The sequence below is a fragment of the Eleutherodactylus coqui genome, chromosome 1 (assembly GCF_035609145.1).
Source record: "Eleutherodactylus coqui strain aEleCoq1 chromosome 1, aEleCoq1.hap1, whole genome shotgun sequence".
In the NCBI taxonomy this organism is placed as follows: Eukaryota; Metazoa; Chordata; class Amphibia; order Anura; family Eleutherodactylidae; genus Eleutherodactylus; species Eleutherodactylus coqui.
In genome coordinates this window covers 461,851,747-461,865,448 of record NC_089837.1, presented here as the reverse complement: position 1 = coordinate 461,865,448, position 13,702 = coordinate 461,851,747, and the positions used below count along the sequence as shown (strand labels likewise).

General features: G+C 45.6%; 1 protein-coding gene across 6 annotated transcripts; it reads right to left on the bottom strand.

Moving 5' to 3' along the window:
• Positions 1–5,428: 5,428 nt before the first annotated feature.
• Positions 5,429–13,381, bottom strand: HNRNPA1 (heterogeneous nuclear ribonucleoprotein A1). Of its 6 annotated transcripts, XR_010787283.1 has the most exons (11): positions 13,253–13,381; positions 12,662–12,778; positions 11,590–11,736; positions 11,087–11,297; positions 10,919–11,008; positions 10,588–10,695; positions 10,256–10,510; positions 10,018–10,173; positions 9,494–9,557; positions 5,912–5,990; positions 5,429–5,564 (listed from the first exon to the last, which is right to left on the bottom strand). XR_010787283.1 is itself a non-coding variant. In XM_066584281.1 (10 exons), the coding sequence occupies exons 1-9, from the start codon at positions 13,265–13,267 to the stop codon at positions 5,953–5,955; spliced, it is 1,137 nt and encodes a 378-aa protein (XP_066440378.1). In that variant the 5' UTR covers positions 13,268–13,381; the 3' UTR covers positions 5,429–5,564; positions 5,912–5,952. The 6 variants fall into 6 exon arrangements, 5 of the variants coding, with proteins under 5 accessions (XP_066440378.1, XP_066440376.1, XP_066440377.1 ...); XM_066584281.1 differs by lacking the exon at positions 9,494–9,557; XM_066584279.1 differs by lacking the exons at positions 5,429–5,564; positions 5,912–5,990 and adding an exon at positions 9,052–9,367.
• Between the last annotated feature and the right edge of the window lie 321 nt (positions 13,382–13,702).

The following is a 13,702-nucleotide window of genomic DNA, read 5'->3' as shown; positions in this document are numbered from 1 at the left end:
GAAATTTCCTGTGAGCTAAGTCCTGTTTTCTTCTTTTACTTTTGTTAATTATCCTGGACTGTAATATACCTTCTGGTGTTTGCACTGCTTGCTCTCCATCCTGATAGATATAGCATTATTCCTCTTACTATCCCTGTAAGGACTTTCTCGCAAGCCTACGGTCAGCTCATCTGAGCGTGTCTGAGGGGCCCAAAGGGGAGTCCAACATTTTTAAACCATCACCATTATGTTACGTTTTTTTCCCCTTTGGAGCATTGTCCCTTTAATATATTTGTCTCTAAATGCTCCATAGGATAACTTCATCCATTTCCAGGCATAAGTCAAATTGGAGACATCACTCCTTAGTCCTTAGGCCATTTCTGTGGCGTAATAAACCTTAGGGTGTTGCGATCCAAGTTTGGTATCTTTTAATAGTGGGAGGTTGCTTGTGCTGCGATTTGAATGGAAGTCGCGTTGTTCACACCAGAGGAAGAACATCTTTCAGACATGATGATAAATTTGGGAAGCGGTCTTTCCCGCCTTCATCATAGTTTGAATGACAGGCTTGTCAAAACCACGGGCTCTTGGCACCATGGCTTCAACCACACTATTAAACAAAGAGTGGACAAACTCAGGTGGCACACGTGTCCTTTTAAGTGATCTCAAAGAGGGAGGGGCCACAGTGTCAATAGGCAGATCAATGAGGTCTGTGTGCCTGGTGCAATGACAATCCCTGGTAGGCCTTCCTGAAAAGGCAATGTACAAGGAACTGGAATTCCGTCCAAGGAATTACTAGGGCATCTTCGGATGATCTGTGGGGAGTCCAGCCACCAGATCGCGTTAATGTGGAGGTAATCACATCTTGCAATTGAGAGTTCGCTGATTTCTCTCAGCAGGAGAAAATGGCCCACTGGAAAGGCCACGCATGCAACTGCCTAAGGCCTCATGTCCACTCAAAAATACAATCCGCGCAGAATCTGCCGCAGATTTGCTTTAAATGGCATTTTTTCGCATGCAGATATCCGCACACATAGCTATCAATGTGATAGCAATGTTGGCGATCCGCGGCAAATGGAGCATGCCGCGTTTTTTCTCCCGCGCATAAAAAACACAATTCTTTTAAAATGCCATCCTCGGGTGCAAAAATCAATTTAATGGACCCGCGGATGGCAATGATTCCCTATGGGCAAAATCCGCAGCGGAATCCGCAATTCCATTTACCCTGTGGACATGAGGCCTAAATGAGATGGCCTCAAAGGATGAGACCATCAGTCCCAGGACTCATGCAGTGGCCAATGGGACTGCAAGCGAAACTCAGCCCTGTATTATGTCAAATGATAGACCCAGAAAAAGCAGACATTGAGATGGTGAGAGGCAGAACTTGGGGTCATTTGATAAATAATCCACCTGAATCAGGATGTGTGCAGAGGGATGTTGAAACTGTACAGATTGTTCAAGAGGGCCATCACACATGCCAGAACCTTCGTGAAACCACAGGGGCCATGACTAACCCAAATGGCCGTCATGAATAGTCCGAGTGGATGGCAGAGCAGTTAAATCTGGTCTGTTCCCCCTCATTGCTAGGGTAAACAGGGAGAGTAGTGGCAGCCCTTAAGTGCCATAGTCAGGAAAACTGAAGCCCAAAAGCAGGAAGAGGTCTGCTTCCTACCAACACCAATCTAAAACTGGCTAGCTTGGTGAGGCTAGGAAGAACTACCCCCTTCTTTGGTTAGTGTCATCCTCCTTGTGGCAGTAGCTATACCCAGGCTGTGTCCCCCAATGCATTGATTTCAATGAGCTGCACTTAAAGGGGTTGTCCCGCGGCAGCAAGTGGGTCTATACACTTCTGTATGGCCATATTAATGCACTTTGTAATGTACATTGTGCATTAATTATGAGCCATACAGAAGTTATCAAAAGTTTTATACTTACCTGCTCCGTTGCTGGCGTCCTCGTCTCCATGGTGCCGACTAATTTTCGGCCTCCGATGGCCAAATTAGCCGCGCTTGCGCAGTCTGGGTCTTCTCCTGTCTTCAATGGGGCCGCTCGTGCAGAATGCCGGCTCCGTGTAGCTCCGCCCCGTCACGTGCCGAATCCAGCCAATCAGGAGGCTGGAATCGGCAATGGACCGCACAGAAGAGCTGCGGTCCACGGAGGAAGAGGATCCCGGCGGCCATCTTCACTGGTAAGTATAGAAGTCACCGGAGCGCGGGGATTAAGGTAAGCGCTGAGCGGGTTTTTTTTACGTCCCTGCATCGGGGTTGTCTCGCGCCGAACGGGGGGGGGGGGGGGGGGGGTTGAAAAAAAACAAAACCCATTTCGGCGCGGGACAACCCCTTTAAGTTACAACTACCAATCACTTCACAAAGATCGGAGCAGAGACCTCTGCTCCGACCACTGTGTATTTGCCCCGCTGTCAGTGGGTGCACAATCAGCTGATCGGGCAGAATCCTGAGCAACAGACCCCCTGCCAATCAACTTATCAATAGTATTCTCGCTGGAAAACCTTTTTAATGATGCTTTTCTACAGTGTTGCTTAACAAATAAGCTATAGACCAGTTGTCATGATTGGAGCATTGGATCTGTGGAGCTGAGAACTACTGAGAATCTAGTTTTAAGTATCTACTTGAACATATAGGTTTGGGTATCAATATAATGGCTGTGCGTTAGAAGGAAAAATCTCAGTTATGGTGCTGACATGACTAGAACAGTCCACAACAGCATTGGGGAATATGCCGACCTGGAAATCCACATCTAAGTGCAGATTTTGATGCAGAATTGCTGGCAGAGCTAGCATTGCTGATTGATACTGAATATTCCAGCCAGTATGTGAAGCAAGCATGTCATAGTTCAACATACGTCGCTTTTTTTTTTTTCCTTACAAAGGCCAGCACTAGACTTATCTGACACCAAATTACAGCTACAGAAGTGGTTTTTTTTTTTTTACATGGAATACTGTACATTTACACATACTAATTGCGTGAAATCATAATGTCCCTCATTAAGGCCTATTTAGAGATGGGACAAATGTCAGGCAGACAATGCTTGACACTCATCCCTGCACATATACTAGCGCGGGTGCTGCTGCCCAGGAGCTAGTATGGCTGGCTCACAGCAGGGTGGGTGGAGATTTCACTCCTTGCTTCCTCCTCCTCCCTCTATTGACTTACCACCAGCCGTTAGTATTAAACGGCCGCTACATTAAGTCAGTGGAGAGGGGCGGGGAGAGCGAGGAGTGAAATCTCCTGCAGCCACCCCACTGTGAGCCAGCGATAACAGCACAGGAGTGTATATGGGGGACCAGTGTCTGGCATTGTTTGCCTGATGTTCGGCCCGTCTAAATGGGCCTTTAGCTGAAGTAAACTCTGCATATGTTCCATGCAAGGAATCTCTAGCTAGCAGAATTTGAACTAGTGTGAAGAAAAACCATTGTCTTCACCAGACATGCGTAAAGGCCCATTTACATTGGACGGCTATCGGGCAAATGATGCCGGACAGGCGTGCCGTGTCTCCACGCTCCTGCACAGGAGCTAGCACAGCTGGCTGGTTCATGGTATGGCCAGGAGGGTGAGGGTGGTGCAGTGTAGATGTCTCCTCTCGATCGAGACTAAACAAATGCCATTTAAACTGAATATTGAACTACCGCGTGCCCGTTTTTATGTCGGCTGAAATTCCGTGATAAACGCAAGTAAAAAAAATAGTGCACAACCGCTACATGTTCACATGTGATTATTGCACAATTGCTTGTTTGAACACATTGAGAGATAACCGTTGTGTTAAATGGGCCTTAATTTCCCCTTTTCCAAGTTGTGATGACAGCCAACTCAAATATGCATATGGGGACTCCTTCACATGGGTGCTGGGATTTTTGGCCAAATAGTGTATCGAGAGGCATTTTCCGTTTTAACGCGAAGGCCTGTGGTGGCAAAGGACTAAAACCCCACCCCTTCTCTGGCCCTTGCTGGCTGCATGTAATGAGGGGGCAGGATCTAGTGTGCTACTACAGGACCAGCCGGTGTAGGAACTGCCTGTAGAAAAAACCCCATCTGATGCAAATGATGCGCTGGAATCTAATGCATCAGATGGACTTCAGCCAGTGTTTTATTGTGATAAAATTGCAGTGATAAAAACTTGTGAATGCCTGCGGGTCAGGAGGATCACCCCTGGGAGAATGAGCTTTTGGCTGACTGTTTAAAGTCCAGTCATCCCAAGTCTGGCTGGTCAGTAAAACTATGATGGTAGCTATAAATGTCAAGGCAGGCAAGGCATTATGGATTGCTCCTGCTCAGAAAAAAGTTACCTATTCTGCATGAAAACCAGGAAATGGTCACAGACCAAATATGCTATCCTTACCTTGTGCCTCATGACCACATCACAGAAGACGTACCAAATCATGATTTGGGGAGGTACAACTAGATGGGAGGATTTACTAGGTTGAGGTCCTTGTCTTGGCTTTGAACATGTAAATTCTGAATGTACTCAATTCTTGTGCTATTGTAAGTCTTACAGATTGTTTCCTACTTTACCTGAAACCATTTAGTTTAAAAAAAAAAAGGGAACCTGTCGCTTGGGGAAGCATACAGTAGGAACAGACCTGCTTATTCTAGTCTGTCATTACAGGACAAGTTCCAGAGCAGCAACATAGTGATGCCATTGCACTTGGCAAGACAGGAGTCCTGATTACTCATGAGTTGCCGCCTACCCTGCTGTAATTAACACTTCTATTATGTGCTGTGTAATAGCTAGAAAAGTGCCAATCACAGCAGCTCAGATCAACGGGGCATCACGATCACTTTTTCGCCCAACACAGCAACTTCTATATGTAAATATTCCAAATGTAATACTTGCCCCATAACACTTGTATACCTGTTACCAATTTACGCTGCCTACAATCCAGGGCAGCATGAGGTACCTCACAGGTTCCCTTTAGGAACCAAGGAAAGCTGGTATTTAAACCCCTATGAACTTCATATTTCAGCAGGACTTTCCATGTTCTGAACCCATCCAACTTTTTAATGATTCATTTACAGTTCTTATCAATATAAGCCACAGAAATATTTGTTTTTTTCTGTGGTTATTTTTTTCCCCCTCAGCACTGAGAAGGTGCACGAGCTCCCCTTGTGAACACATTTGGAGATGCTTTGCAGCAGGCATATGGGCCACGAGGACCTGGAAATACGAACATCTATGGGAGAGTTCTATGCATATGTAACCTTTACAGATGCGAGTTCTGGCCATCATATTCCATCACCATGTGCAGACTGACAGGAGGAGTGCTGTGTAGGTAAAGGGACACTGTCATGTAGGGCAGTTCTGTTATCTTGCTGCCCCATAGATTTTAGCTGTATATTGTTTTACTATGCAGATATTTGGCATCTGGTGAAGCCTTTAGCAGCAAACACTTTTGAGTACACTGCTGCCTGATCAGTGAATTACTAAAAACTGGATGTACAAAAAAGTTAAAAATCTTTATTTAAAAATTAAAAGTTCATAAAATAAAAAGACGTATATCTGGATGGAGTAGGTGCACCAGCTTCACATCATGTGCAGACAACAGCGACACAGGACTCAGCATCTTCTAAAACCTATAAAGACAGGAAAAAAAAAAGTTTACAATTTCATGAAAAGTTTATATATCTCCATCTATCTTGCAGCTGAGATGAAAGGGATAGGGTTCTTGGCTAGTGTGGCATCTACTATCAGTGCTAGACCAGGCAGGTGTTCTTGTAGCATAATGCCAAAGACTAGCATTTATTAGTGTTTGGTAGGACCATCCATACATTTGTGGTCACCTGAATGCAGGGGGAGTCTAAGACAGTGTGTAATTCACATCAACTGGGGCTGTTTCCAGGATACCGCCTTTATAGAAATAGCTAGGATTAAAGTATGTGCATCTTACAAGATAGCAAGATGTTAAGTACCACCATCTCACCTTAAAATCCATAGTCCATGACATCAGTTCCAGGTCTGCAGTCAGGTCAGCAGTGGGCCAAGGCGTGTTGAATCGTCACCTGAAAGGCAAGTCTGAGTTATCAATATGGATTTACATCATATTCTTTAGTGCCGACCTACCACTGCTCTGCAGCATTTTGGATGCTACACCATCTGCAGGTTGATGCTACAGCTATAAAGGACTTTTATTCAGGTTTCCATATTCAGGCATTTGGCCACAAATAACGGTTCATATTAAGAGAAGTCAACAAGCAAACACTAATGTCTATTCCAACTGATCACAATAAAGTGGTCCGACTCCAACACAAGTTATAGTAGGAGCTCACCGCTGCAAGGGGCAATGAGTTATGGAGATAAAGAAAGTGAACGGAGCACATGCATTCTGCACGAATGATGGTCTATTTGCAGCCTCCGTCCAGCACAGCTGACTTCTATATCTCAGCAGAACAAGTTCTACAAAGTAGTAGTCACAAGTTTCCAGGTAATGTTTGTTTAAATGCAGCTAGGGCTTAGACAGGAGGATTTCCTGGAAACTGTTTTCATGGAATGCAACAGAGAAAGGCTCCATAGGGAAACATGGGCTACAAAAGCTCATGAGTCACATGCATACCATGAAACCTGTGAGGTTTTTGACTCCCAATTTCGCATGCTACAACACATTGCAAATCTGAAGGAACCCATAGGAAAGCATGGGCTTTTCATACATGCCATTTGTAGCATTGTTGCAACGTGAGAACATTACATGACTGTTGCCCGTATGAATGAGGCGACAGACTGAAATCGCATGCAGTGTTGATCTAAAGCCAAGATTGATCGAAAAAAGGAAAGATTATACAGCAGCAACTTCTCTTCTGTAGCCAACTTGATGGGTTAACACATCTGCATTGAAGCTTCTGTGATCTTAACTTAAAGGATATGTCCACATTCACGGCATAAGTGCTTGATCGCTAAAATGCATCTAACAAGCAACTGTGCAAAAGCTCAATGGAGGATTGCATTTGTGTCTATAGGTCCTATGCAGATTTATACATCTCCCTTCCATCTGGCTCCTACTTTTTTGCCAACAGTAAGTACATTAGATAAAGTCGTGGACAGATGGAAGGGAATATGACTGCAGACTGACTAATGCAGGGTTTGCTTGTAGTCCACTACCAGGGGCTGACCACCAGTTTTCTTCCAGATCTATTGGACAGTTACTTCTTTAGATGCACTGCAGAAGTTGCAGAGGTGACATAACTAAGACCTTTCATATTCATGCACAATGCCTTTAAAAATTAACAAGTTTAGCAAAACTTTAACAGAGCTTAATAGTATAAAATAGCTTCTGGTACAAACTGCAGCTCTGGTGTGAATCGTCCAGTTCCAGGGCCCTCTGATTTTACCTTTGCCACAGTACTTGGGCCATCTGATGCCCACTGTACATTGGTAGTGCATCAGTAATCTGCTTGTGTAGTGTCTGGACTGCCAATGCACAGTGAGTGCCGCTACCTACCTTGGAAGACCAGAGGAGCCTGAAACTTGAAAATCCATGCCAGAGAGCCAACAGGCTAGTAATAGAATAAAGTTAGTCCCTCTGGGACCAGAGTGCTGCTTTAACTAGAAGATTAAAGTAACCAAAAGAAAATTTGAACAGTATGTAGCACAAAGTGCATTGAAATTCATGAGCGATCCATCCTTTTGCCTTAGTGGAAGCTAGAATTAGCATGTACATTGAATAAGAATACCACTAAGTGGGCATAAACTGCAGTTTCCTACAAATATAACTCAAACCACTAAGCCTGTATAACTGATGTCACAATATAGTACGGAAGAAAAGTCTGTTCTTACCTACAAGCAAGGTAACAAAACTGTCCCTTCTGGCTGGTACTGCATGCTAGGCTTGCCTGCCTCTGGTCTGCCTCCTTCCGATGTGCTGAGGAATCCCTTTCATTTTGCTATCTCACTGGATGTCACCTATGCTTAGAAGTAGCAAAACTGGGCTGAGCTGGAGAGAACATCTTTCTTGCTAGCAGTCTCTGGACCCATGTGCTATTGCGGCTGTTCCTGAACTGTCTTCGTCTTCCAATGCCACGCTAGCTCATCTTGCATATGACTTTCCAAGGCCTCCATGTCAAACCAACCCTAAAACTGAGTTACAGGAACTGTTCATGAGAGCACAACCCCAGTGCTGACCTGCCAGTTATAATGGGAGTGAATGGCTGTTTTACTAGCCCTGCTTACAGGACCCACATTAGATGCTGTAGGCCTACAGCTGCCAGGTCATATCTTCAGTGACGTTATAGACTAGCACAGATGTCCACGGTGCGGTTCTGCACACATGTGGAGTTCCTTCATAGACATGAAGCTGAAGGGGTTGCCAAGAACTTAGGGCATCAATACTTGATTCCCTGCACTGCCATCAGCATGGAAACCAATTGCACTGTCCATACTGCAGGCACAACTGCCACTCCATTGATTAGGAGCTGCACTGCCAACCTGGGCTGCTGCAGTACAATCAGCACAACCCACTTCTATACTGACAGCAGTGCCAGGGATCTCCCCCAATCATGTACTGTGGACCTATCAGGATAGGTAATCAATAGAAAATACCTGAAGTCCAGAATAACCCTCTTTACACAGTTAAAGGGAACCCATCCCCAGCCTAGCCATATGGTGCCGTTAGGCTAGAGGGAACCGGGTGCTTTTCAGAGCATCATGCACATGCCATTCTATACAAGTCTATGGGAGAGCATGCATGGGACTCTGAAAAGTGAGGCGCTTTTAGCCAATGGCAGGCACCAGGACAGGTTAGAGGCTCCCTTTAGTCTGTTCAACTGTGGTTGATTTCTATAAGCTTCTGGTACATTTGAGGCTCAAAGTCCAGTAAAGTTATACAAATCCCATGTTCTTGCTGCATAGAATGCTAATAGTCTCAATGCAGGCCATTTGATTTTTCTACAATTTTAGTTCTAGTACTCATCTGGATTTCTGTTAACCAAGCTTCTCAAACTCTTCTGCCCCACAATGAGTCTAGAAGTAGACGTGTGGAATTTATTTCCACCGTCAACCCATTCAGACTGTAACTCACAGCCTCACTTCACCTCCCTCTCCAAAAAAAGGAATGTCTTCTAAATGCAGAAGTATAAAAATGGCACATTTATTATAGAGTCATGATGCAGTTTACAGTTTGAACAGCCAAAAAATAAAATAAAAATTATATAAAAAGTCCTATACAATAAAACCCACTCCTAGGAATGCTTGACACTGTCACAAAACAAACTCAAAGTCTTCATAAGTAAATCATGAACAGTTCTGTGTTTTCCTCACACGTAAATTCTGATTTGCTAACATTTCTTCATGTAGCAGCTATGCCCTGCCACAACTGTGCTTGGCTGACTTGAACTTGTGTAGTAACCTGTCGCTTGCCTGGCTCTCCTCTCTGGCTAAGCATTGTTTCCTGTTGAATAATATGGGACAAGTATGTTAAATCTACACATACTTTTCACATCTGAAATTTAAAAGGCAGTTTCCTATTCTGTGCGTAGCAAGAATCACCAATTCACAAGATTGCCTGCAAACATACCTCCGTTAGAAGCGTCTGCCACCTCCATAATTGCTGCTTCCACCATTGCCACCACCATAACCACCTAAGGCAGAACAGGGCGTTAGAGAAAAAAAAAATCCTCCTATTAAGACTAACTAAAAACTTTACTACTTTAGTCGAGCTTTGATTCACTTTTACAGCGTACTCCTTTCAGGCGACTTCAAAATGAGGTGTGTACATGAGTAGCAGCACCAGTTCTGGCCATTATATCAATTGCGTATGGATTTCTCTTGTTAGTTCCTGCTATATACACCAAATATGAAGAAAACGTCAGATTCTGCTCCCTCTCAAACAGTATGCCATACTGGACATAGTGCCGATGCAAGGAGAGCAAGATCCAAAAGCATTAGCTGCAGCAGCCCATGATTTTGCTTCCCCTCTCCATGGACTGCCTCTGCAGCGCCTCTTTATAGACTGCATACAAGTTGAACTCTGAATGAGCCAACAGTCTGTCCCATGCAGCATATCTAAACTAAGTAAGGTGTAACTAATGCATTAATTACCGCCGCCACCACCACTGTAAGGTCCAGAATTCCTTCCACCACCATAGTTGCCTCCTTTCATGGGTCCAAAATTGGAAGAGGACTGGTTATTGTAGCTGCCAAAGTCATTGTAACCTCCGCCACCTCCTCCTCCTCCTCCACTGCCTCCGAAGTTACCTTAAAAAAAAATAAGACAAAATAAGCTCAGGTGTCCTAAAGTTTGTCAAAGAATTACTTCAGTCTCAGTATACACACTTACCGTTGCCTCCACCAAATCCACCGCCACTTCCTCCATTGTTGTAGCTGTCATAGCCACCGCCGCCACCACCACCACCATTTCCTCCATATCCACCACCATGGCCTCCTCCATAGCCACCTCCTTGGCTTCCACCGTATCCCCGATTGCTGCTGCCGCCACCTCCACCACCGCCATATGGTGGGTTGCTGCCATATCCATCATTACCAAACCCGTTGTAGTTATCGCCTCCATAACCACCGCGTCCACTGAAGCCACCTGAAGACAAACATGATCAGATTTTTGTGTTCTTGTCGAGATCTAGATTATATAACAGATATACTCAAGACACTTACCACCCCTACCGCCAAAGTTTCCTCCACCACCACGTCCTCCGCCATAATTATCGTTTCCACCAAAGCCACCGCGTCCACTAAAGTTTCCTCCGCCACCACCACCGCGACCTAGTGAAAGGGTAACATTGTTAATTTTATTAATACTTAAAGACTTAATTGGGCTGACAGGACAGGCACACAAAACTAATCTGTGAGGTCCCTAGAGTTTTAGGATACTGTAACCCTTATGGATAGTAATGGACCACCAAGATGTGGTGTCACCAGCACTATAATGGGAACCTCCTGATTAGTATGTTCAGAACCTTACTAGTAAGGCAGTCTAGACACTCACCTCTTTGAGTAGAAGATGCTGCCATCTCTTGCTTGGACAAGGCCTTCCTTACTTCACAGTTGTGATCATTAATAGAGTGGTATTTCTGAACTGAAGACACAGAAAGTGGTGTTATTGCACAGGCGCAGGTAAATGCCGTAATGGTGAATCAAAAGCTGCGCCACTTACTGACAATCCTGTCAACTGAATCGTGGTCTTCAAATGTGATAAAAGCAAATCCTCTCTTCTTGCCGTTGGCGCGGTCTGTCATCACCTCTACCACATCGATCTTTCCGTATTTCTCAAAGTAGTCCCTTAAGTGATGCTCTTCTATGTCCTCCTTGATGCCCCCAATAAAGATCTTCTTTACGGTGAGGTGTGCGCCCGGCCTTTGAGAATCCTATAAGAAAAACACTGTTAGATCGCGCACTAAAGGGCCTTGAACACAAAGTGACTGCCAAAAAAGCCAAAGACGTTCAAATGAGTGAAAATAAATAACTGTTGCATTTATAACAAATAGTATACTTTGTTTTATGCAAGTTAAAAAAAAAGTCAGTTTAAATACTGATTGTTCAGTCGTTTTCATTCATTTTCATTCACTTATAAAGTGAATGAACGAGCCAACAATCAGCAGGTTCTAAACAGACTGCGAGACTATTGCACTTTACAGTATTTTGGGTTTAGACACTTACTTCTCTGGAAACTGCACGTTTAGGCTCCACCACACGGCCGTCTACCCGGTGGGGTCTGGCGTCCATGGCAGCATCAACCTCTGACACGGAAGAATAGGTGACAAAGCCGAATCCACGTGAACGCTTGGTGTTCGGATCTCTCATGACCTACAAAGTAAGATAGATTAATTGCATGAAAAAAAAAAAGAGCCAGCGTACAGGTTGAAGAGGATATCTGGTCTAGAAACCCCATTCCCAAACCCCCACACTACAGGAAGCCCTAGTTTGGGGCCTGTTGTCCTCTGCAACAGCTAATGGATACCATACAGTTCAGAGCAGCTGTGCCTCGTGTAGCAACTTACTCCATTCACTTGAATGGGGCAGAGGCAGTCAGTGAGGGTCCCAAGTGGTAGACCCCCACCGATCTAATATTGACCACCTATCCCCAAGGACAGCTCATGAACATTACGCTTAAAGGGGATCTCGCACTTCTAGCCATTTTCAGACAGCACCATACAGTGCACAGCAGCCCGAGTTGCTATTGCAGGCCAAGTCCCATTCACTTCAACAGGATTCAGCCTGCAGTACCAACCAGGGCCACTGTGCACTGCATGGAGCTGTTTTAAAACAGATTAAAGAGGATTCACACTTCTAAGGACACATTCACACATGGTGACTTTTGGTGCAAATCTGCACCGAAAGCGACAGCATAATTTACTTCCTGCAGCAGATTTCCCCTTTTCAACTGCAGGGGGGAGAAATCTGCAGCAAACAGGCAACAGTAATGCAAAATAGGATGCAGATTCTCCACACCAAATCAGCCATGTGCAAACGCACCCTAAAGTAGCTCCCCCGGACTTTACTAGGAGGTTAGGTCATCAGTAACCCCCACCATCCCTTTAAAAATGGCCGCTCATAGAGTCCAGCCACATGGCATAATGGGGTCTGCACTCATTCCTGTGAATGGGCACAGAAGCTCTCATTCAGATTGAAGGTCGTCCTTTGTGTGACCCGGATGTCCGTGGGCCGCACCTAGCATCACCCCTGTAAACACCCTCAGTATCAGGACCCACAGATATAGTGTATCACTCACCACACAGTCGGTCAGGGCTCCCCATTGCTCAAAGTGGTTGCGCAGACTGTCGTCGGTGGTCTCGAAGCTCAAGCCCCCGATGAAGAGCTTCCGCAGCTGCTCGGGTTCCTTAGGTGACTGCAAGTAGTAAGAAACCCGTCACTTTCCCTCACACACAGGAAATCGCGGACATACACTGCGCGGCAGCCAATCACAACGCTACTTTCGCATAGCAACCGCGGCTAAAAATAAGAGCTGAAGCCTGATTGGTTACTGTATGCACGTGATCCGATCTATAAATAGAACGGCCGCCGCTATAGCGGGCAGCGAGGCGTCGGGCACGTGGTGAGAGAACTAGGCCGCACAAGATGGCGGCACACAAAGCCGGCTGCTGACTCATTGCGCAAGCACCCTCTACCCGCGGATTAGTTTATCCCCCGGCTTATCAACTACTCGAGCCGCCATTACTAACATAAAACAAGTGTCGCCAGCGCCTGCTCGCACAAAGCGCTGAGAAGAAAAAAATAAAATAAAATTTCCGAAGCATCCGCGCCGCTCCGGTCTCCCCCTCAGTTCACAGTAATCCCGCCGTCTCAGAGCACTGCACCTCACCTCTCCCTTGTGCATGATGTCCGCGATCAGTGTCCTCCGCTGCGCCACAAACCAGACGCAAGACCTGCGAGTACAGAGGGAAGGCCAGACAAAAAAGCACTTATTTAGTCACTTGGACACGCCCACAACCTTTCCCATTGGCCTCTATCGACTTCCGCCTTCTGTGATTGGCGAAAGCGTACCTCGTACTTTCTCTCCGATTGGAGGAGCGACGAAACCACGCCTCTTCCTTTCGGTCCAGAGAGAGACGGGGTGACGCCTATTTCGAGTCGCAATCTCATTGGACCAGAGCTTTGTCAATCTACCGTTTGAACTCGAGGCTTGTGTAACGTACAGAGCTCGCGGCGCGGCTTTACTTGTACATGACCGGTATACTCCCCCCGTCAGGGAGTCCTGTGAGAGGAGGGGTATAGCACAACTAGTCGGCGGGAAGTTTACTGTGGCGTTAGG